At 40.6% G+C, this 23658-nt stretch overlaps 1 protein-coding gene across 4 annotated transcripts in view; it reads right to left on the bottom strand.

The window, feature by feature from the left end:
* Positions 1–23658, bottom strand: part of LOC120799665 (phospholipid-transporting ATPase ABCA1-like) — a 41651-nt gene that overhangs the window by 6740 nt on the left and 11253 nt on the right. For all 4 annotated transcript variants that reach the window (XM_040144919.1, XM_040144922.1, XM_040144921.1 and 1 more), the window contains exons 6-35: positions 22362–22483; positions 20403–20594; positions 17964–18053; positions 12269–12512; positions 12010–12149; positions 11774–11890; positions 10080–10274; positions 8016–8224; positions 7737–7913; positions 7421–7643; positions 7009–7230; positions 6625–6829; positions 6360–6473; positions 5996–6170; positions 5739–5870; positions 5506–5645; positions 5236–5373; positions 4853–5082; positions 4430–4502; positions 4091–4293; positions 3837–3888; positions 3454–3567; positions 2599–2747; positions 2283–2407; positions 1703–1801; positions 1295–1484; positions 997–1091; positions 845–877; positions 625–730; positions 244–318 (exon numbers count right to left, since the gene is read on the bottom strand). In XM_040144919.1, the coding sequence (XP_040000853.1) occupies positions 244–318; positions 625–730; positions 845–877; positions 997–1091; positions 1295–1484; positions 1703–1801; positions 2283–2407; positions 2599–2747; positions 3454–3567; positions 3837–3888; positions 4091–4293; positions 4430–4502; positions 4853–5082; positions 5236–5373; positions 5506–5645; positions 5739–5870; positions 5996–6170; positions 6360–6473; positions 6625–6829; positions 7009–7230; positions 7421–7643; positions 7737–7913; positions 8016–8224; positions 10080–10274; positions 11774–11890; positions 12010–12149; positions 12269–12512; positions 17964–18053; positions 20403–20594; positions 22362–22483 (4379 nt within the window). The remainder of the gene's footprint in view (positions 1–243; positions 319–624; positions 731–844; positions 878–996; positions 1092–1294; positions 1485–1702; positions 1802–2282; positions 2408–2598; positions 2748–3453; positions 3568–3836; positions 3889–4090; positions 4294–4429; positions 4503–4852; positions 5083–5235; positions 5374–5505; positions 5646–5738; positions 5871–5995; positions 6171–6359; positions 6474–6624; positions 6830–7008; positions 7231–7420; positions 7644–7736; positions 7914–8015; positions 8225–10079; positions 10275–11773; positions 11891–12009; positions 12150–12268; positions 12513–17963; positions 18054–20402; positions 20595–22361; positions 22484–23658) is intronic.

The following is a 23658-nucleotide window of genomic DNA, read 5'->3' as shown; positions in this document are numbered from 1 at the left end:
TAATCTACAACAAAGTATAAATCAATTATTATGCAATCAAATTACACGATATGAATAGAATGAGTGATGCATAATGTGTCCACATGGTTGTAACAGCGGCATTGTTGAAGAATTTGGTCAAGGAAACTTGACAGTGACCTACGAAGCTATGTGCTGTTATATAACCTGTCTGTCTGTCTGTGTGTGTGTGTGTGTGTGTGTGTGTGTGTGTGTGTGTGTGTGTGTGTGTGTGTGTGTACTCACCTTGACATTATTCTTAGTGTCCAATCCTTGGATAAAATTGGAGAGACTGCGAAAGAAACGATCTGCTGCAGTTCCCTGGAGGGTAGGTGAAGCAGAGAGAGAAGGAGAGGGGGAGGGCGTCGTCTTTAGCACATGGGTAAAGTGACACCGTTCAAACTTACAATAATATGAGTCTATCAAATCTAGTTTCACGACAGCTGTAATTACAAAAACATAAAAATGTTGAAATGATTCCCTGTATACAAGAGTTAGTGTCTTATCCTGACTAACTGCAACCGCAGTTGTAAAATTTACCGCAATAATAAGCTTTTCTTGAGTACTAGGCTCCTATCGACAAGTTAAGTTTAGTATGTATAGTAATAATGTAATGAAATCTCTTACCCTCTCCAGGCGGAAGCGTCTCCTCAGCTGAGTGATTGCATCGTCAATTTCTTCTTTGTGGGACAGAAACTGAGAACTCCTGGCACCCAACGAGAATCCACCGTATCTGTGGAGAGCACAATCATTTTAATATCAGTGAAGGACACAGCAGAACTGCACTCCGTTCAATATTATTGATATACCAGTAAGCGGAAGATATGGATCATGTCTGATAATGTACCTGAACTCATTGACCCAAATCTTGTTCTTCAGGCTGTAAGAGGAGAAAAATATAGTCAATGGTTAACAATCCCTTGAGTGAGAAACAACACAATGAAGACAGAATTAACACAAATTTAAGTTTGTCACATAATCATTGGAGATGAGTATTACCTCTTGCCAATTATCTGAGCATATGTTTTAACCAGATAGTCTGAGATGTTTCTGCCAGTCAAATTCTGAAGTGTGTCTTTGTCACTGATCTTCATCTGGATACACAAACAGGCAAAAAAAGTTAATTAACATTTGTTTTTTTTGTGCCGCTTTATTGGTTTACTTGTATTTGTGTGTATAAGAGCACAATGAAGTTCTTGTCGAACTTGTTGTACGGTTATTTGATCTTTTCTTTTTTAATTTTGTAAGAATTAACACTTAGGTTTTGACTTTTTCGTAAATTTTTGGTGTCACCAACCTGTGGTGGTGGAAGTCCCCCAGCACCAGCTGGACACTCCGGCAGCATCCTCTTGCGCCCTTCGGAGCTGCACTCACACAGGGGAGACGGATTCTCCATGGTCCAGTTGCCTTTGTCGAACATGTCCTTCACACTTTGAGAGACTTCCGGGACCGACCACTCATCCTCTACTGCAGTGCAGGGCATGTGCCTGGAGCACAGAGAGACAAGTTTATATTAAACTCCAAAACACCATTTTATGTGTGTGTGTAGACCACCATACAGTACAAATACTATATGCTACTACTCAGACCAATCTACATCCATTTATTTCTATTTTTCTGAATGTAGGTCATGTTAACTTTTTCCTGTTTAACACTAAGTTTAAAAAACAAAGCAAAACAAAAAACAAAAAACAAAAAAACTCACGGTATGGGTTCTCCTTCCATGCAGCGTGTTCCAAATCCTGGTTTTTCTGTCAGAGCTCCCAGTAGTTTACTGGTGTGAGGCTCCTCAGGCATGTCATTACTACAAAGACACACAGAGAACCCATTTGATAAAACATACAGAAGGTGCTTATCATTTTGTTATCCTGTAAGAAAAGTGCATTCATAATAATAATCAACTGACATCCCCATCTGAAAGTCACTGAAACATTAAATGAGTATTGAGTCTGAATTTCACAGATACTTCTCATTTGTTGTTGCAAATCCCTGTAACTATTGTATTCAATACAGTTTCAGTAGTTTTTCTGCTAAGCCGATACATCAGTTAGGTAACATGTGAGTACAGTTAGGTAACCTTTTAAATCTGTCATTGGTTTTGCACTTTGTAGATGGAAAAAACACATTTTCTCTAGGAAAATGTGCTTGTTAATTGCTTTTTTTTGATCGGACATGAGAAAGTGGTTTGACAGATAATTGGTTAGCTACTATATTATTATTATAATGATTAATGGACGGAAAGGAGGAAGATGCAGTTTTTCGAGACAGAAAGGACAATATCTCACCTGATGAAGGTAAACTGTTCTCCATACATGCTGGGATCCAGAGCCAGACTGGGGTACTTTCCAAATGGAGGAACAATCAGGCTGAACACCAGGGCAATACACACAAACACCGCAGGAAGAACAATCTGAAAAATAACATCAAGATTTATTACATAAAACACACTTTGAGACTGACAAACCTCAGAATTATTGCTTAATTGTAAAATGAGACCGTTAAGAAAATCTTGCACTATTGACGCCAGGCAGAAAGACCTTGCGTCAATAGTGTTTACTTCTATACGTACAGTGAGCGTATATGAAAATAGCATCGGCATACCTGAGCAAAGAAGCCTTTCCTGGAGCGCCGAGCGTAGAGGAATCGTTTCCAGAGTAGTGCAACAAACTGCTGTCTTTTCAGACTCCAGCCCTTGACCTGGTACGAACCTTTGCCATCTGTTCCACTGAGCCAGTCGGTCTCACGGGATTCTGGACACAGATACCACGCTTCACATGAGCAACCTTGCAACCTTGCAACATGATATGTGTCTGCCCTGATTTTGTAATATTGCTAATAATAATTGCCTGCAACTGCAATTTTACTGGCACGAAGTGGCTAATTTTTTATGCTTTAAACATAAATCTAAAGACGGGTTACAAATTCAAGGAAAAACCTGAATAAATGTGTGGAGAAACAGGATGACAATGACCCCATCCATGGGGGAGGCACTGAATGGTTTGATGAGTATGAAAATGATGTGACTCATGCTGCGGCCTTCGCAGTCACCAGATCTCAACCCAACAGAACAACCATGGGAGATGTTGGACCCATGTGTTAGACAGCGCTCTCCACCACCGTCATCAAAGCACTTAATGAGGGAATATATTTTGGAGGAATGGTGTTCATCCCTCCAGTAACGATCCAGAGACTTAGAGAATCAATGCCAAGGCAATATTGAGACACTTTACATTGGTTTTTCCTTTAATATATATCAACTCTGTAGTTTCCTACAAACAGGGAGAAATTGCACTTTTTCTCCATTAAAAAAAGTGAATGTGACATGTTTCCTAATTATCTATGTATATGTTTGGTGAAATAGACCTTTGGGTAAAACCAAGAGTAAAAATAACATATGAATGGCAGCAAACAGCCTGTTGGTGTCATTGCACTGCATGCTGGGTAGTGCAGTTTTACCTGGGTCGACCTCAGAGTCATTGAAATCAAAGTCATCCTCAGTGAAGGGCTTCAGGCAGCTCTGGTGGTCGCCAAAGGCATGACGACGACGGGTCCTTGTTGGTACGACTCCATCTGCAGCCACAGGAGAGTTTATAAATTAATATAACCAGCTTCAGTTTCATGTTGTCTGTTTTGTTTAAAGATGAGGTCCCACTATAATCCCTGTGGCTATTCATTCAAGACTTTCTGCCCTACACAATAAACTAGAATTTATTTTTGATTCTTCTAATATATGACTAAAAACAAGGGTGTAACAACTTTCTTCAAATACAGATGTTAGGTGTATAAAGGCTGTAAATCTAATTATCATTGTGCAGAATGAAAAATATCCTAAATCTCACCTGAAAGCTCAACAGAGTCCACTCCACTGTCCTCAGCCACTTTCAGGAAAATCTGCAGAGTTGGAAGGCACAAGATTTAAAAAACAGTGGCTAAAATGAAAACAGATGGTTGCTAACTGCAGAGGCACATAAGCAATAAATGAAATATAATACATACACCAAATTCATTTTATTTATAACCAACTACGGTAGGCCAACTGTGGAAGACCAGACAAGAAAGTGAGTCAGTCAGTCAGCTCTGTAGTGCTCCTTACCTCTTCAAGGGTGGTATCAGATATTCCATAGCTGGATATTCCCAGGTCGGTGAGTCGGTCATCAAGCTCATGGAATAGCTCCACAAAGGCTCCATCTTTAGCGGACTGGTAGGGCAACACATAGGTGAGTTCATGGCCGAGATCCTCCACCAGGCGAGCCTCTGGGACATGCTTGAATATCACTTTAGAGATGAGGGAGACATCTGCGGGAAAGAATGGAAAGCTTGGTGAGAGGGAATAAAAAAAAAACATCAACATCTTATGTGTCTTGCAAAGTTAATTTTAGAAGAAAAAAACCTGTCCACCTTTAAGGTAAGCCAATTTATTGACAGTTCTTACCAATAGTGGTGGTTTCACTCTCCGGTTCGCTGCCCAAACCAGCATCTGAACTGCTCTCTGATACGCTGTCCTCCTGAACAAAAGACAAACAGGGTAAACAGTTCAGTAAGTAAAAGTAAATTAAAAATTTGATTTCTTTTTGATAATTATTGCTTGCTGACTGAGTCACAGTACCTTTTATTTTTTAACTCTTTTTACCAATTAAACTCTAGAATCTGCCACGAGAAAAATCTGTCATAATCTGCACTTCCTTGCCTTTGACCACAATGTGATCGAAGGAAACATGATGAGCCAGCTATTACTCAGACAGAGAAACAATGAGCTTCTGTATTGTATGTCTGTAACATTACTGGAAGTTTAAACTTTTTGGTCTTTTATCTTTCAAAAACTAATTTCTAATGTTACGCGTGACATCTCTTTTACCTTCTCTGTTTTCTTGCTGTAGCTGACGGTGCTGGCGGAATTCCTGCAGGACTGAAGTGTCAAGTCGTAGTCTCTTTTCACCAGGGTCAGGTAGTAGCCGGTCCCCAGCTGAGTCTTCAGGAAGAGCGAGGAGCCTACACAGCACAGCTTGCCGTGGGAAATGATGGCGATTCGGTCACCCAGGATATCAGCCTCATCCATATGATGAGTGGACAGGATGATGGTGCGGCCTGACAGAGGGAAAAACATTTTCTGCTTAATTCGACAGTTTCTGAGGAGTCTTTGATCTAATAATATTTAAAACTGCCAAATTAAACCTTACAAGTATTTTAAAGAATAAATAACTACTGTATGACTTAGAGCCTGCTGTTAGTGGTATTTACCTTGTCTGTATTTGAGCAGCAGGTCCCAGATGCCCCTGCGTGCATAAGGATCAACCCCAGCAGTAGGTTCATCCAGGATCACAACCTTTGAGCCCCCAACAAAAGCTAGGGCCACTGACAGCTTCCTCTGCATCCCACCTACAAAGACAACAGACAACACAACACTTTTAAAAAAAATGCCTCTTATATGGAAATCTGCCTGTAAAACATGTCCAATATTACTTGTGAAACTACTAAAAAGAAAAAAATAATTATAGGAATCAAACTGACCAGAGAGGGTGCTGGTGCGGGACTGTCGTTTGTGAGGCAGTCCGACATCGTTCACAATCTGCTCCATCTCGGCCTTCACCTTCTCCTCCGGCAGCCCCTTCAGACAGGCGTAGAACCAGATGTGTTCCTCAACCGTCAGCCTGGATTACAGCAAACCAACAAATCTCACAATTACCAAAACTCAAGAAGCTACAGTCGTGCTGAGAATTCAGTTCTTGATACTGTATACATACATGCTGAAAAGTACGTTGTGCTGGGGACAGACGCCCAGATTCTGTCGGATGGTGCTGAGCTCGGTGCGGATGTCCTTGCCGAGGATGTAGGCTGTACCAGAGGTGGGTGGGAACAACCCCGTCAGGATTGACCTATTAGAAATCAGGCAGGGATAAAACAGTCAATCGCCATCTCAACTTAGCAGATTTCAAACTCCCATACCTCCTCTCTCTGAGCATTGTAGTCGTACCGTATGATAAAGTGCATATTATCTTACATAGTTGTGGTCTTGCCAGCTCCATTGTGTCCAAGGAAGGAGGTGATCTGTCCTTCATAGAACCTCAGGGACAGTCCGTCTACAGCCAGTTTGTTTCCATGGCTGTAGACCTTCACCAGATTCTCGATATAAACACCTGGGTCGATGTGGCCTGGCTCCTCCTCAATGCACACAGCTGTGGGTAAAGTAAAGACAACGACAATGACAACAGCGTTTTAGCAATGACATAAGGTAAGGTATTAAAAGTCATATATCCTCACAGCTCTAAACTTGTGACAGTGTTTCACTAGTGGTTTAATATCTTAAAATTCTTGCATAATAAGAAAGAAAAATAAATAGTAATAATAAAGATTATGGTTTGTACCTTCAGCGTTGCCCTTCTTTGTCAGAGGGGTGGCGATGTTCTTGTTCTCTTTCTCCCCACACCAGTACGTCTTAGTGAAAGGGAAATACCAAGGCCTGGGGATCCCATACTGACCTGAAATAGAAAGAATTGCTTTATTTTTTTTAGCACTGTCCACCAAAACAACCCACAAGAACTCATAATACTAGCACTATTTAACCGTACATCATTGATTTAGCAATTTAAGGTAAAAATAGCACAATTGTAAACTTCATCCATGACTCACCAGGAAACACAGCTTCGATGTACCAGGTCATTATTCCATACAGGACAGCGTCAAAAAGCATGAGGCAGATAGAGGTGGTCAGGTTGTAGCTGTCTTCCTCCAGAGGGCTGGCCAGCAGGTTCGACCACTGGATGCCCACCCCTTGCTCCTCAAACAGGGCGAAGTATTCACAGCCAAACCCAAAAGCAACGGGAGACAGCAGACTCTGAAAGAAGAACAGAGAAACCAGTTTAGAGTGGAGAAAAAATAACTGACTACACAATGTATATAGTTGTACAGAGACTTTTTCCTAGACTTTTCTAGACACAGATGTGAAAGTGAAATCTCAACAGTAAGTATTAATGTTTGTATTATTATTTCTGTTGTTAAATTTCTTCCACACACCACCACAACTTTCGCTCCAAAGCCGACGTAGTCTTGCCAGGCGACACACAGCACATAAGGCAGGTAGAGAGTGAAGTAGATGATCCCACCGCAGGCAGCTGCCAAGTTGGCACGAGAGAACAGGGTGCTGATGAGGAAACACTGCATGATGGTTACTACGCCGAATGATCCCAGGAAAAGAAACACAACACCCGAGTCACTGTATGGCAGCAGGTTGCCCATCTGAGAAGGGTGGCAGAGAAAGAGAGAGAAAAGGAAGACAAAGTTAAAGTTAACAAGTTAAATGTTAAGTATGAACATCAGTAATGATCAGTGTGAATATGTACACTTTTTTTCTATAATTTGCTGACATTCCTGTGTGATAATGCCCAGCATGCCCATCTATGTTTGCCTGTTTAAGTCCAACACCAACCTTCAATAACATCACCAACAAGCCTGCGCTGATCAGCAGTGGGATCAAACTGCTGATGAACCAGCTGAGCCACAGGATACCGTTGTTCAGTCCCATGATCCTCATGGTCTCCTTGAGGCGCGCCTCCTTCTCGTACACAACGCCCTTGATGATGATGGCCACTGAGTACATCCATGCCAAGGTCATGAAGAGAGGCATCGACCGACTCATCACCCGAAGGAAACTGTGAGAAAAGGCAAGAGAAATTAGTCACACATCCCTTCAAGTACCTGTACTGGGAAAGATTTTAGTTTTTCTTCCCACACTGTTCACTTACATGTCATCAACGTAACAGGGGTAGGGCATCTGCTGAATATAGATGCCTGTCCTCTCCTTGTTGCCAGTGATGGCTCTGATGATTCCATGCTCGATAACGTCCTGCAGGTAGGAAAATCCACCCCATACGTACCGAAGGTCCTCGAAGGGGTCTGCTCTGGGACCAGGGTCCCAATACCTGCAATGCAAGATGTAAATTATGAGTCTCATTAAAAAAAAAAAAACTCTGAAAATCTGCAAATGATCACAGATTAAACAAAAGTTGGACACAGCCCCTTACCCATCTTTAATCTTGTTTGTCCTCTCCACATTGTCAATGTCCATGCGGATCTTATAGTTGACGTTGGGAGGCAGGTCAGTGCTGTTGCTACGGGCGATGTCAGGAAACACGATTCCTGCCCAGAATTTCTGGTTGTCCAGGAGACCCATGGACTTGTTGACCAGTCGCTCCTCATTAGCCACCGGCTCCAGCTTGTCCAGGTTCACACACTGAAGGAGAGAGAGCGGGTTAATGATTTGACTTTGATTTGACTTTTTTTCGCTTGACTAGAAAAGAGGGTGCTTTTGCATTAGCTGCTGTGAGATGGAAACAGTGTCTGAAGACACTAGTTAAAGAAGAATGGAAAATGAAAAGAGACAAGTAGTGGGATGTTTTCTAGAGAGACAGAAGAATGCTATTACTAAAAATGTTAATATAAAATGGTCCTAATAGTAATGGTTTACAGAGTCATCTGCCTTTACCTCATTGTGAGTGACGGCTCTTTAACGTCTCCAAAACAAACTAATCAACTCTTACACACAAGTCAAAAAGATTCCTCCTCAAACAATCATGTGCTTTCTCCACAAATATTGTTCAGAAGCTCTTAACAGCTATGAACTTTATATCACATTACACAAGCTCATGTGCCCTGGGTAGACACTGAGTAACCAACCACAACTGTTGAGCTCATTTGTTGAGACCTACTTTATTAGCCTCTCACATATTTAGCTGACATAAGCTGACTCATACATCATCCCCTCATTCAGAGTGTGTGAGAAGCTGAAGAGTTCAGAAAGCATAATGAAAAATGCAACAAGAGCACGCCTAATGCTATCGGCGTGACAGTCTTTTACGGTCGTGTAAGGCCTTGACATAGTTTTTTGGTGTGACAAATGTCAGTTTACACACATTATATGATCTTCTTAAAGGGTGAAGCACAGTCAGTGGGTCAGTGGGTCGTTTGCAGCGTTGCCATTAGTTAACAGGGTCAAAGAAAATCATCGGGTTCAATATTTTTGTGACAAGGATATCTAACTGACCTCAAGCTAGGGTTTAATTTTCTCTATTTTTAAATGATTGGTATTGTGTTTTTGCATTTTATTGCATTATTCACAGCAGTAGGAGGGTAGAGGAGACTAGAGGGAGACTAAGGTCATTGGGTGGATCCAAAACTAAATTACAATCATCTGTTATACTTAGAAGATCATTGGTCTCTTATCAATTGTCTGTGTTATCAGTCTATGGATTGGAAAACATCATTATTTATTTAGGTAATCTGATCATTCAAATATGTCAGAGGTACATCACCTGGCTATTGTATCACATTTAATACTGAACCATGATGTTTATTTTATAGAAATCTCAATGAAGAAATCCCCTGACACAGATAAATAAGACAATAATTGCCCATTCACTGGAGCATGAACATCGATTAACATTTGGCAGGAGTAGGGGTGGTTGTTTATCACTAAGGCTTAGCTCTGGCTTATTGACCCAACACGCAGAGACAGAGAGCAGTGACACACTCGCCATAGCGATGATTTAATTTGATGAGGGAAGAAAAGTCAAAGAACATTTGATTTCAAGGCTTTTAATAGCTTTGCCGAGATCTGAATGCAGTTCAAAGTGCATTACGAAACAATACTGGAAAGCTCTGACATAAATGGGCAGTTGGCATTTAACCTATTTCTCCACTAGGTTCTCTTTGCATCTCGACCTAAATGGAAGATATGGAAGATACTGGATAGCAGCTATTTTACAGACACAACTTGAGACCCATACGAATATAGGTTTATTGGCACTGTCCTCGAAAACATGGATGGCTACACAGTAATATAATTTCACACATGTATGCATATGTAGACTAAACTGGTCATGTGAAAACATCATAACATGCCCTACATTTCTATTTCTTGAAGTCAAAATTGGCTTGGCATTTTATGCTCTGAATATGCTTCCTGGAAAAAAAACCCATCATTGCACACACTTCACTAGTGTCATTTTGAGAACACTTATTATTATTGTTCACTTTGTGTGTCTTGTCTTTTTGGTGATAAATCCCCCATCGTTCACTAACACACTAACCTCCATGAAGCGTGAGATGGTCTGTATGGCCTGGTCAGTTTCGTTGAAGACATCTCTCCATGTATAGGCGGATCCTGCAGGTCTTTGGTCCTCTGAGGCCTTGGACAGGAAGTCGAACACATCTGACACATGCCACTCAGTCCCACTGAGCTGGGTGTTAAAGAATGCAGCGCTGGCGTTATTCTGGAGCAGGGTCTGCAAAAAGAAGGTGAAAGATTTATATTGATTATTATATACCATGTATTTAGGCCTGAGAGTCAATGTGTAATTACCCGTTGAGATAAAGAAAATCCAAAAGTTACAGATAAACAAAATAACTGAAAATTACAAGTTGTTCAGAGTTAGTCTCTTACTGTCTTAAAACTTTAAAATCCTTATTAACCTTTTTCCTCTTACACTGTAAAATGTGTGTCAAACAGCAGTGAAAAAACAAACAGCTGAATGATCACTTTCTGCCTTAAGGCTTGTTTACCGACCTTTATTACTGCCTCACTCTCTAAGCGTGTATGTGTAGCTTTTTGTGTGGCTTGTGACCTATTTTACCGTCATTTGATTTTCTGAGATCCCTATTCAAGGTTTTTCTCAAAATCCTTGTCTCTATTATTTCAGTCACTTAGCTCTGTCCCAGGCAGAGAAACCTATTTCAAACCTATTTCATCAAATACTGCAAAAAAACGGAAGATTATTTAAGTCCTTTTTCAAAACCTGTCATCAGAACAAAATAAAACTGAAACTAAATAAATGATGCACGTATGAACTCTACAAAAATACCTTTAACTGGCTTAAACAGTGGCTCATCACTGACAAAAACTGATAGTTCCATTTGATTTTCAACTTTTTAAAAGGCATTACATTACTATCCACAGGTCTGAGTGTATTATCACCTTTCAACACTAGGTGGCAGTGGTGCTTATGTAATTTATATAGGAAAAGTCAGGAAAAAGTGAGAAAACACCTTTCTAGCCACGAAGAGCCATGTAATGACCTATATGACATCTGGTAAAGACTTTTTTTCTTAAGCGCATGACAGCAAATGGCTGCTCCTGAAAGAGAGACTGATTTTTTACACCCTTTAATCAAGCCAGAACAAGTAGTCCCGTGTGCACGAAAACCAGCACAACTGTGTGTTGGTCTCTGCTTTGATCTGATCAGAGCGAGAACAAATTATTTAAATGAGGCCAAGCCTTGTTTTGCTTCATGTTTTTAGATGGTTGTCAGATCCACATGTCAATGCCACACTGAATACTCCTATATAATTTGTTTTAATTAATCAAGGTTTATGGTTGACCTAAAATCTTAGTCCCTTTCAGCTGAAGTATGTGTCCGTGTATTGGTCACTGATCTTTGTCTCTCTCATGTTTGCCCTCTTTGCCTCTGTCCTCTTTCTGCACAGTTGAAAGTACTTTCATCAGAACGAGAAGAAGCCAATACAGCATAAACTCTCTTTGTGACATTCGGGGATAATCGGATATTTTGTTAATGTTGTCAAAACGAAAGTATTCTGGGTGGTGACCTCCGCAGAAGCTTCAATACTTGAATGGTCCTTCTGTTGCAAGTCTCATCAGACACATAATTACACATAATTCACAGAGATGCACAGATTACTGTCTCTTACCCTCTGATGTAAACAGGAAGAACACTGAGAAGCCAGCTCTGATGTGTGTACGTGAATAATGTCAGTGCATCCCACTTACCCTAACCAAGTCGATTTCCTCGCTATTCTCCATGAAGTTCCAAATTTTGGGCTTCATCTCATCCCACATCCCTCCAAGGTCCCTCAGCACACCGAGCTCCTGGAAGGTCTTGTTAACCTGCAGCACACACACACACACACACACACACACACACACATACATACACCCTCAGTCATTTAGACGGTCCTAAGTGATGATTCCGATAGGGTTTAAGACATGAAAGGGGCCTCCTGTACCTCGTGGATGATCCTCTGCGTTGCCGGAGTGTCTGGGGTGTACAGGATCTTCCCCATGAGCAGTGGCTTCAGAGCTCTCCAGATCATCCTGGAAATGGGGCTGGACTCCAGGCTCCGCATCATGTTGTTACAATAAGGGGCTGGCGAATAAATACAAAAGACATTTGGAGTCTTCTGATTTTGAGTTGTTAAGGACTGTGAAAAATAACTCTGACTTAAGTAAAGAGGTCCTTCAGATTCGATAGCTTTGGACACTCACTGGAAGAATTGTCGTAAGCAGAGAGAGGTTCGCTGTCGCTGTCGTTGCCATGGTTTCCAAACAGGGCCTTGTAGTTGTTGTCTTCGTACCAGTTAAGAGACTTAATTTTGAGGCCGCCTCCCTCGGGGTGTCCGCAGACGATACGTGACACAGCCTGGTACATCTGGTTTGGAGAACCTGTGGCATTTGCAGTTAGATACAGGATCTCCTTTCGCATTTCCTTCCAACTCTTCATACCGGCGAGCTGGGGGAGAGACACACACAGAAATATTAATGTTTAGTGGATAGCCAGCAGTATATCAGACACAACTCCCAGACCCAGACCCATGCACACAGACATTCAAAACTGGCACTCTTCTCACCAAAAGGAAAAAAGCAAAAAAAAACAAACAAACAAAAAAAAAACGGTTTGAATATATGGCGAGACATCTAGATGTATGTGTTGATGGCACGTCCAAAAGCACACAGTATTGCTTTTAAACATTATATAATCTAATTTTCAGATCATTAATACTCTCATTCTGGAATATTTAGCTGGGAGTGTTTTATATTTTTATAAAATATAAAATAGAAGAATTATATAGATCCATGTCTGCGAAAATGAATCCAAAATGACATCAGCTTCCAGCAACAGAACAAGGGCTTTCTGTACTGTTCATGAATTTGCTAAATGTACTTTGTCATATCTCCCTCCTGTCACCACAACTGTGTTCAACCTTGCTCTGTACATGCTTCTTCCTTCAGGAACTCTGACATGTCTCAGTTACTGCAACTCACTTACTGTGTGAGAAGTGAAAATAATATGTCTGCATCTGCATTTGAATGACTATCATATGTCACAACAGAGGCAGCACATATCTGTTTGTCTGTGTTTGAAGCTGTAGTTTTGAAGCTCTTTAAAGGTTATCATCTGCACCATGAGCGGTGTTCTAGACATGGAAGTCAAGTGTTGTGCTGTGAGGTGGAGACACTTAGCACTTAGCTGTCTGCCTGACAAAAGTAAATTGACTGCTGTTGTTAGTCCCACCGTTTGCCCTCTGTGCGTGTGTTTGCCTGCATGTTGATTTGCATTTGTATCTAGAGGAAAAATCAGATAACATATAACACGTAATTTGGAGTGTTACTTACATGTTATCACACTGTTACTTACATAAGTATACTGTATTTACTGGTGTTACTAGATTTACATCTCCACAATTCAGGTGTTTCTTTGTTAAAATATTCCCCATACGTTAGGACTGGGGAGAGTTCAGTACTGTAATCTTGTTGTACTTATCACAACACAAAATTCATGTACTGCCGGTACCTGTGCTATTGAAAAGGTAAAAACACAAGCCTTTTCAGTGAAATGCTGTCGAAAAATTATGTTTGCAATAAAGCATTTTTGGTTACAAAATATGAGACTAGTCACACAGTAGTAGATGTAGTAATCTTCCTCAGTACTGCCACAAATGCTTATGCTCTTTTGTGAGGAAACAATTTAGTCAGTAAAAACACATTCACACACTCTTTGTTTTTTCACCTGTTCAGATTTATCCCTTATTAAGTTCAACCCAAGTAAATGAAACAGACCTAAAAGTTTCTGGAAAAATTGCATAATATTTGAAAGCGCAAACTTCAAAATATAATTCTACTGCCTCTGATTTTTGTAAATAAATAACAAAAGGGCTCTGTGACATTCTTTTTGTCTCCGGAGAAATATTTCTTGATATCCTATCAACAGTCATATCCAGTGTTACATCAGGCTGAAGGAAGCAGGGGGTTCATTTTGGTTCACACAGAGGTTACTACAGGTCAAGAGACAAGTCACCACAAATTCGCCTTTTTGTCTACTAACTGGTGAACTGCACACGCAATGGTGTTACCAATTCGTGACAGGGAAAGGAATGAAATTAGGCGGTTTATGTTTTTTCTAACAACTAAAACAAAGAAAGGGCAGAAGAAGAGGGGGGCTTTTGTTTTCAGCGTGGACCAGAGGAGGTTACTTGGGCTTACGGTAAACTCAAGCCCAAATACCCATTTTCACCTCTTCCTTAGGTGGCAAAAAATGAGAGGAGAAGAAAGAAAGAAAGATCACATTGGGTTGTAGCGGAGCAGGAGGTGAAAATGAACACAGAGGGCAGGAGTGGAAGGTGCGAGAACAAAGAGAGGTTACTATCGGTCATTCTCCTGATAGGCACCTCTGCAGGCTCCTTAAGTACACACTCACTGCAATACAAACACACATGCACACACAAACACAGATGTGTTTGTGTCTGCATGTGTGAGATGACTCACAAACCCACAGAAGATCCTGACACACCGTGCGTGACAATTAACACTCTGCGTTATTTCAAATCAACAGTTGTCCAGTCTACAGCATGTAATTGTTATTCTGCCCTTATTGTCCCCGTTCAACAAGATTTCCAACAATGAGAAAGTGAGAGTGAAAGACCTATTGCTGACACACCAAGGGACCAATAAACCACCAAATTCCGACTCCGCCAACCAAAAATTCATATGGGTATGTGTTGTTGTATGTGCTGAGCATTCATTTGCCTGTGCTGAAGACACTTTTGTTTGACTGAGTATATGTGTCATATCCCTGGAAGGTAGATGCCCATGTTAACTTGGTTGACTAGTTGAGTTATACACACACACACACACACACACACACAGGCTGGCAGGCAGCAGAAGAGGATTGTCCCCGAGTAACCTCGTTGCTGAGCCTGTATGAGGTTACTATAGTTCAAATTTCCACTCCAGAACACAGCTATCTAGACCAGAGCAGCTCAGGGGCCAATCGTGCATTAATTAAAATGAAATCATATATTTTAACTACATACAAACTAGGTTGTGAGATGAATATTATTTGATTTTAGAGTAGAATTTGTTTGTCTTGAGGTTACTAGAGTTCACTCCTGCTCTTTCTGACAATCGAAATCTTAGACTGTAGAATGACTCATACGAAGGACAGTTAAATATGTATTGGTTCTAATGAGGTTAAAAATGACATATTTTTGCAGTACGTTCACATAAACCCTAAACGGTTAGAAGGTCAGTTGAGTTTAGAGACTCTGATCAATCTTCCATTCAGATATCAGGTTGCAGATTTCTCTACGAATAAAGTGATCAGGCTTTGGAACAGATAGGTTACTCGAGTTTATGCACACACTCCCTACTGCTTTGCTAAGCAACTGCTTAAGCTACTTAAGGCAGACAATGCAAAGAAGATAAATGTCACTAATGTTTTCAAGAAGCGTGTTGATTAAAATTGGAATTAATTATTGAAAAAAAGTATGCATTGGCTTGTCAGGGGAGGAAATTAATGACCTCTTTTTCCTACTGAAGGCTTTAGTGTAAGGTGCTGTAATAGTTTGGGAATGAGTGCGAGTCCAGATTATTAGTGTTCAAATCTCTGCACTGCCAGCCTCCTGTGCTAGACAAAATAATCTTCTTACAAACAGAGAAAAAGGAGGAAAAAAAAGAGGAATAATGCAATTAATGAGGATTTAACAACAATAAATTTAGAGTATGGATGGCTGTTGAACACTATTGATGAGCATCAGTTGGGTAATTAGTGAGGGATATTCTGTTGGTCACAACCTACTTTATTCTGATAATGAAGATTATGTAAATTTGCAAGTTTTACTTAACACACTCACACCTTCTCTGTATGCAGACTGGATAAGTGTAAACTTGTGTCTGATAACAGTGAATAAAATTTTGCTTCGATTTTTCTCAGCCCAATTCTTCACTTCAATTAAAATATGGCGCTGCAACACGTCCATCTTATCTAGTCAATCTGATACTCACTTTTGAGCGTCATGTTTTTCTTAAAGCAAGGGAGAAAATCTGTCACTTATACAAGTGCAATTGAACTTGTTGCAGACTCTGTTTTCATGATGCTGTCACGCTAGATAAAAGCTGCTTATTCTGCCCTTTTTCAAGACATTCAAGAAAATTGCTGAAAGTTTATGTTTAAGTGAACAGCATTGAGATTTATTTCTACATATTCGCTATACCCTCAGATTTTCATGTGGTTTATCACATGGTCTACTGTGTGAAAATGAGCTTTTCTTCCTTCCTGAATAGACATTTTGATATTACATTATGGCCGCAGTGCTTTTTTGTCTTCCAACAGTGATGAGCCCTGGATTGAAACACAGGTGGGCGGATAATTACTGCTCCTGAATTACAGGTTACATTAGAGTAGGTTTCTCCATTCTGCCAGGCTCATACCTCATCTACCAACCAGCCAAGCAAACCCATATTATCTGCTTCAAACAAACTGATACACACTGCAGAGAAAAGAATTCTGTTAGCAACAAAATCATCAGTGATTAAATAGATGCCCTTTCACTGAATATGCCAGAGTGTGTTAACATGTCATACCTGATGTACCGCTGGCCTAAAATAAACACTAACTTTCCACAGGAGTATAGAAGATCAACTAGAGTTTGTTCAGAGAGAAACAAAAACAAGTTGAAACTGTGGATGCCGTGAAAGAATGATAATGATATTCCACTTTTGTCTTTTGCATATTTCACATGTTCACGTTTGTAAATCCTTGCCCTCTCACACAGTGCCAAGCAAAAAGGAATCCGATATGGTGGAAAGGGGATAGAAAGGATTGCTGTAGGTGGCAACATTAGTGGTTGAAGACAGAAGAAAAAAGACCAGCCAACTGATGTTCCTACAACTGCTTAGACAGGAAATGCTAACACACCTGCACACACACACACACACAAACACACACACACACACACACACACACACACACTCACACACACTCACACACACACAGCTGGGTCTTTCTGTTTTGTCAACTCAGCAGGGCAGGAGCCGGATACAAAAAGGAGCTGTGTGTTCTGTGCCTGTGTGTTTGCAACACCAACTGCTGCTTTTCTCCTTTCCCACTACATTCCTACAGCTCAGATTGGGTTACGTTAGCTTAGGCCAGGCATGTGTGTGTGTGTGTGTGTGTGTGTGTGTGAGAATGCGCGAGCATGAGATCCTATGCCCCCGTGTGTGTTTATGTGTATGTGAGACAGTGAAGGGGGAGCACCTGGTTGTTGGCTGAGTCAGGCTTTTGTGCCACTACCAACAGGAACATTTCACACAGCCTCTTTGTTCTTATCTAAGCTTGAGAAAGATGCTTTTTGCAGAACTTTTATGATTTAGTCTGTAATTTGTTATCTGTCATCTTTACATAAAAAAGCAGACGCATCAGCCTTGAGGAGGACCAATGTGGAACTGATGTGCATCAGTCTTATTTTTAATCATGCAACCGTGTTAATAAAAACCTGATTAGAAATTACGATGAAGCCTTGACTTGCCTGGGATCTTCCTTTTCCCTTTTCACTGATTATTCACTTGTAAGCCTACATCAGGAGCACCTTGCAAACCACACTGAACTTTCCAAATCAATTTTTTATCAAAATGTGCTCTCTGGGACTTGAAACTCCACAAATCAGTATGATCCTCACTGCCCCACCTTGCACTACTACTAAATGACCTTTGTGTACATGAAACGACTTTGCTGCGAGCTGATGCTTGGTAAGAATTGATTTAATTCACAAACATCAATACTGAAGACTGAACTTTGGGAACAAAAACTTCAGTAGTCCTGTTTGTACCCGTTATATTGTGTGTGGGTAGTGTGATCCGTGTGTGTGTGTGTGTGTGTGTGTGTGTGTGTGTGAGGTTCATCTACCTCCACGGCCAGTGCTCCCAGGTTCTCCAGAAGATTGTCGGTTGCAGCTGAGACTTCCTGAACGACTTTGGGGTCTGCCCTCACATCTTTCTGTTGGAGAGAAAGGGGATCATTACTATGTTGCGGAGATTTTCCAATGCGTTTTTGCTTTATGTGCACAATGAAGACAATACAGTAAAACTACACTGATATGTGCAGAGTAAGAAGGAGGCAAAGGCAACTTATAAAAAGTTGTCTGCAGTACAAAATTATCAGAAATATAAATGTAACTTGCGCTGAACTTTGTGTTTTATGTAAACAATGTATAATTTGTGACACTTACTTGTTGTTATGTGCCTTTTGTCTTCATCTTTTACATTATTTTTTAGATTCACATCCATTAAGAAGTCATATAATGTGCTTGCCATTCAGCTAATTCCTTATTATCCTATTTATGCTCTTATTTGTTATTTTTTATGTATTATTCTGTTAATAATGATGTTCTTTGTACCTATCTACTCACTTTGGTATTAATTCTAAAACTGTGTGTGTTTTCTCTTATATGGCATGATACAATAAAATGGACAGGAATAGGCTCATTAAACAGGGAAAGAAAGGTAAGGGAAAAGAAACTGTGGTAAAGGAGAGGTGGGAGAGAAAGAAGAGGAACAACACTTGGGTCAAAGGTGAGGGAAGAGGGGAGCTGAGAAAGAACAACAGGTCAGTGTGGCTTTGACCTCCTGTGTTCCTGTCTGTCAAACTGCCCTGTGTGAGAGTCTGTCTGTCTGTGTGTGTGTGTGTGTGTGTGTGTGTGTGTGTGTGTGTGTGTGTGTGTGTGTGTGTGTGTGTGTGTGTGTGTGTGTGTGTGTGTGTGTGTTTTCGTCTATCACACTAAGCTATCAGCTGCTGGAAGATTGACACTTGATAAAGCACAGGCGTCGCTTAAGACTGAGCAGCTGTCTAGGAAGAGAGAACGATGCTGTAGCTTAAGTGTGCTCTCTCTCTCATTAGCTCCCTTTCCTGTCACGTTTTCTCTTTTTTTATGATTTCTCTGCCCCCCCCCCGTACACATACATACACCTGGACACAGAGTAACTAATGGGAGAAAGTTGAGTTCTTGACATCATCATGTTATTTTGTTATTTCTGGAAAGGAATTTCCACTCTTGCATCAAAGTTTGGACATAGAGGAAGAAGAACACGATGTGTTTTCATGGTGAATCAGGTCCACAATGAGCCAGAAACTGATTCCATTCTCGTACCAAGAGAGTAAAGATAGTCTGTAATCTCTTCAACAGCACAGCAAAGACCTGAATTATGAAGCATTACTGACGTGATTTATTTTTTAAAAACTGTGATGATTTTTTAAAGACTGACATTCTGTGTTTCTCTTCCTTTGTCTGTTTCTCCCTGTAAAGATTAGTGCTGCAGAACACAATGTTATTTTCACCTCTTGCCATCTTTCAGCCTCGTGACTCACATGTAGGTCATGGGTTTTATGGGAAGGGGGCAGGCTGTTTGGGAAGATACAGGCATAGGAGGGGTCGCGATGGACAGGAAAGGGAGGAAAGAGGATGGGGGGGGGGGGGGCGAGTACAGAAAAGTAGTGGATAAAGAAAACAAAGTTTCGTAGTAACCAGAAAAGACAAGGAATCAGGGATTTACTTCAAATGGATGAATAGCGGGTCCAGTCTTGATTGGTGATTGCATGCCAGAGTTATACAAACAGTGATTCTTCTTGTCACAACATATTAGTGTCACAGTCATTGGTTCCCCTTTAGCAGTCACCTCATAAGGCAATTAAAACAAGTCTCTGAAGTGTAGGAACAACCATCTAACGTGGATGTGTGTTTGCATTTTCTCTTGTGTATCTTTGTGTGTGCACTTGTTCATCGTTTTCCAGCTCATATTCTGTAAACACCCGAGTTGCTGAGAGGAAAAGTGTTTGGAGCAAATAAAACAGCAAAGACTCCTAAATATTTCTGCTAGTAAAGACAGAAGAGAAACACTGTTGTTTCCAAGTAATAACATTAATCCCAGTTGACTGATTAATATGGCATTTTCTTGGAATATCCATATATACTCCATGGCAAAGACAACATAATCTTGCTTATGCTGGAGGACATGCAACTAACCAGTGGTGAAGCAACACGGGTCAGTGATGATACACTGTGTTTTCCAGTGAAATTTGGGAGGGAATGTCTTCCTGGTTTTGGGCCTGAGGACAAGATACCATGTCCTGCTGACATCTGGGGACAGTGTGACACTCACACAGTGGTTTTGTTACAAACTGTCTGATTGTCTCATTGCTGATGACGGTTGTCCTTTCTTTGTTATGAATCTAGCAGTTAGGATCAAGGATTACAATTTGAGGAAAAAAACCTTACCCCGACTGTTACTAAACATGTGACAATTGCACTCTTCCTCTGGTTGATGTGTGTGACTCAAAAGCAGAACTCACCCGAATGGGTTTGAAGAAGTCCAAGTTGGACAGGAAGTGGCTCTGGGCTTTGTTAAGCCAGTCACTGGAGGACTTGCAGATAATTTCCTGAGTCATAGTGGACACGTTGCGGTCAGCAATGTGGACAAACTCCTCCAGCGGTGTGGTGTTACAGAGGTCTCTGAGATGGAAGCCAAAACCTTTAGTCAGCACCTGGACAAAGTAAAAAAAAAAAAAAAAGAAGAATACAGCGGTTCAGATAGAGTAGGGAATTATGAAAGCACATGTGTGTTAGATACTGTAAGAGGACGGAGGAGGAGATAAAATATATTCAAATATTAACTTGACAACATAGAGGCACAAGGAACTGATCTCCTTCAAGTTGAATTTACTGTAACCTCAGTCTAAAATTTAAATAAATACTACATTATAAATGTTTTACTTTGAAACATACAATGATGTAGTAAAGCATCTTGCCAGTAAATATTTAGAGAAGATCCAGTCAATAATCTTTAGTATTTTAACATGTTACTTGAGACAAAATGCCTTTACAAGTGATAAATAATAGAAATACTGATAAATACGTGTTGAGTAACACTGTCCGTGTTTCGAGTACCTTTGGTGGTTGTTTTTTACTCTTTATTGCTGACCATGAGAACGAAACAATGATGCTCACTTAAGCTCTCAACCAGAACAACCGTGAGGGAAAGAAATGTTATGAATGTCAATGCTGGGGCATCTTCAGTAAAGCTCTTTGACTAGCATTTTATTCCAAATTAAACTCTACTCTACTGGTGATAAAAAATGCCATATGTTTTTTTTTTTTTTACATAAAATTATCTTTGTCATTTAAAAGTGCTTCTCTATGCTCCTTTTAAAAAAAATGGTTAAAAACATTATTTGGAATAGAAAGCACAATTGTGCCCATGCAGGCGGAGTAACAAATGTCCTTTTTATGGGGCATCAGAGCATCCAAGGACTAGACAAGATGTTCATATATGTGTGTATGTGTGTGTGTGTGTGAGAGAGGGGGGGGGGCAAACTGACTTATCTAACAAATGTCCTTGACCAGTCTGTGTTATGCCATCATGTCTATCAAATAGTCACAGCTGGTAATCTTTTCACTGGAAAAAAACATCAGAGCTTACAGCAGTCAGTTTTGGAGGATTGGGAATCATCCAATAGATAATTCAAAACATATTTTTCCCTCGAGACACTTTCAGGTCTGTCTATTTGTGTGTTTGCTCTTGTGCATCTCATTGCCGCAGAATAACTGTCAAACAACTGACAAAATTGCTTTCACTCCAAATGACAAGGGGCACAGCAATAATGAGGAGGTGTGTGTGTGTGTGTGTGCGCACGCAACAACGTGCAAATGGGGTTAGAATGGGGATAGAAAAAAATGATGCACAGGAAGAGAAGAATGAAATTAATTGCAGAGACTACAACAAAAACGTAAAGAGGAGACTTGAGTGAGAAAAACAGCCCCTAGACCCACCTATCCCCAACCCACAGTGATTTTGCTGCCAGGTATTAAGGTCTTAGCTGTGCAACAGTGGAATCCTGTGGCCCAACAGACGCTGTCGAGCCAAGGTCACTGGATTTATGCACAAGCACTATGTCCAGGGGAGTATGATTATCTCATATGTGAAAAGGACACAACAAAGAGGTTGAATAGAGCATAATACTTTACTGTCGTCGGCCTTAGTGCTGAGGCAGTATGAGCAGTGGAGACCAGTAATATGAAACGTTCTCCCATGTGGATTAATCATTTAATTCACAACAATTTTGTGTGTTAGAAATTTCAACTCAATCAGTGATCAAAATTTACTGAAGGGCAAATGCTGAGGGATGGGAAAGGAGGGTTTATTATTAAACTCTGGAATATGTGAATATAAGAATGAAGCATTTCAGTTCTAAAACCTAAAAATATACATAGCGGTTGACTTCAAAGAAATGTTACCAACTGTCATAGTTTACCTTCTCCAGGTTGACATCAGCCTCCACTATCTGCTTCAGCGCGTGATGAGGAAGAGAGGCATTGTGGTGCAGGAAGTAGGAAAGTGTCTCATTGTCTTGCAAAAAGTCCTTCAACTTGAAACCTAGAGAAAAAACGTAGAAGTATTAAGTCAACCAACTATGAGACACAAAACCCTCTGTGGCATATTTATTTGGTGGTTGATATTGATGCCAGGACAATCAGCAGTGTTCCCAGCGGGATAGACAGTAAAAGTCCATTACTTTTTCCACTTACAATTTGGGCTTGCAAAACTGAGTGAAACACGATACAAAATGTATTCTGGCATATACCAGTATTTATCACATTCATAGACTTTCCCAATCTGATCTGAACTCAAGTTAAAAGTCCTTTATATTCCAGAAATTCTACGACCAGTGGAAACCCCGGTGAAAGAATCCGTGATTTAATGTCAAGTGCACAATATCAAATACATCACTAACAAATGGAGAAAATCTGAGACCATAAAAATACTTCACTGGATTGATACATAGGAATACTGACTTTACAAACAAAGACACATAAGGTCTTCGCTGAGCTCTGAGAGCTTTTTGTACTTCAGCTGCATTCCAAAGAAGTCAAACCATTTCTGAAACCGGCCAGAGTCAGCTGTGTGGTTGCACGCACACGCGCACACACGAACGCAGACACACGCACGCAGACACACACACACACACACACACACACACACACACACACACACACACACACTCCACTCTTCTCCTCAGCTCAGAGTACTCAGTCGGGGGTTACTATAGGGCATTCAACTTTGGCCCAGATACTGCCAAGCAGTCTTCCTACCTCTCTCTCTCTCCCTAAATTTCTCCTTCTCTACCTTTCATCTATTTTTTTATTCTGTTAAACTTTGCTCTCCTCCCGTCCGTTCACAACTTAGTAATGCTGAGTTGAATTTTAACTGCTTGGTTTAAAATATATTCCTACTCCCTATCGCTCTCATCTTCCTTTCCCTTCATCTCCAAATCTTTTTCTTCCCTCTATCTTTTATAGCTATCAGATGACAAACACACACACAAACAGGAAACACTTTGCTTCTACTGCACTGAACATCCTTTGGGAGGAAGTGAAAGAGAACAGTGTGTTGAGGGAGCACATGTGTGGTGTCATTCTTCCTTACTGGCTCAATGGCTGTGCACCAGTGTGTGCTATTTGAGTTTTGAAGTGTGAGTGTGTGTTACACATACATCCCTATCATTTCTGCTCTCCATGGGCCTCTGTGCATGTGTGTAACTGTGCACCTGT

This window comes from Xiphias gladius, chromosome 15 (genome assembly GCF_016859285.1).
Source record: "Xiphias gladius isolate SHS-SW01 ecotype Sanya breed wild chromosome 15, ASM1685928v1, whole genome shotgun sequence".
Lineage (NCBI taxonomy): Eukaryota > Metazoa > Chordata > Actinopteri > Istiophoriformes > Xiphiidae > Xiphias > Xiphias gladius.
Note: the sequence above shows the minus strand (reverse complement) of the source record. Positions and strands in the feature narration are given on the sequence as shown.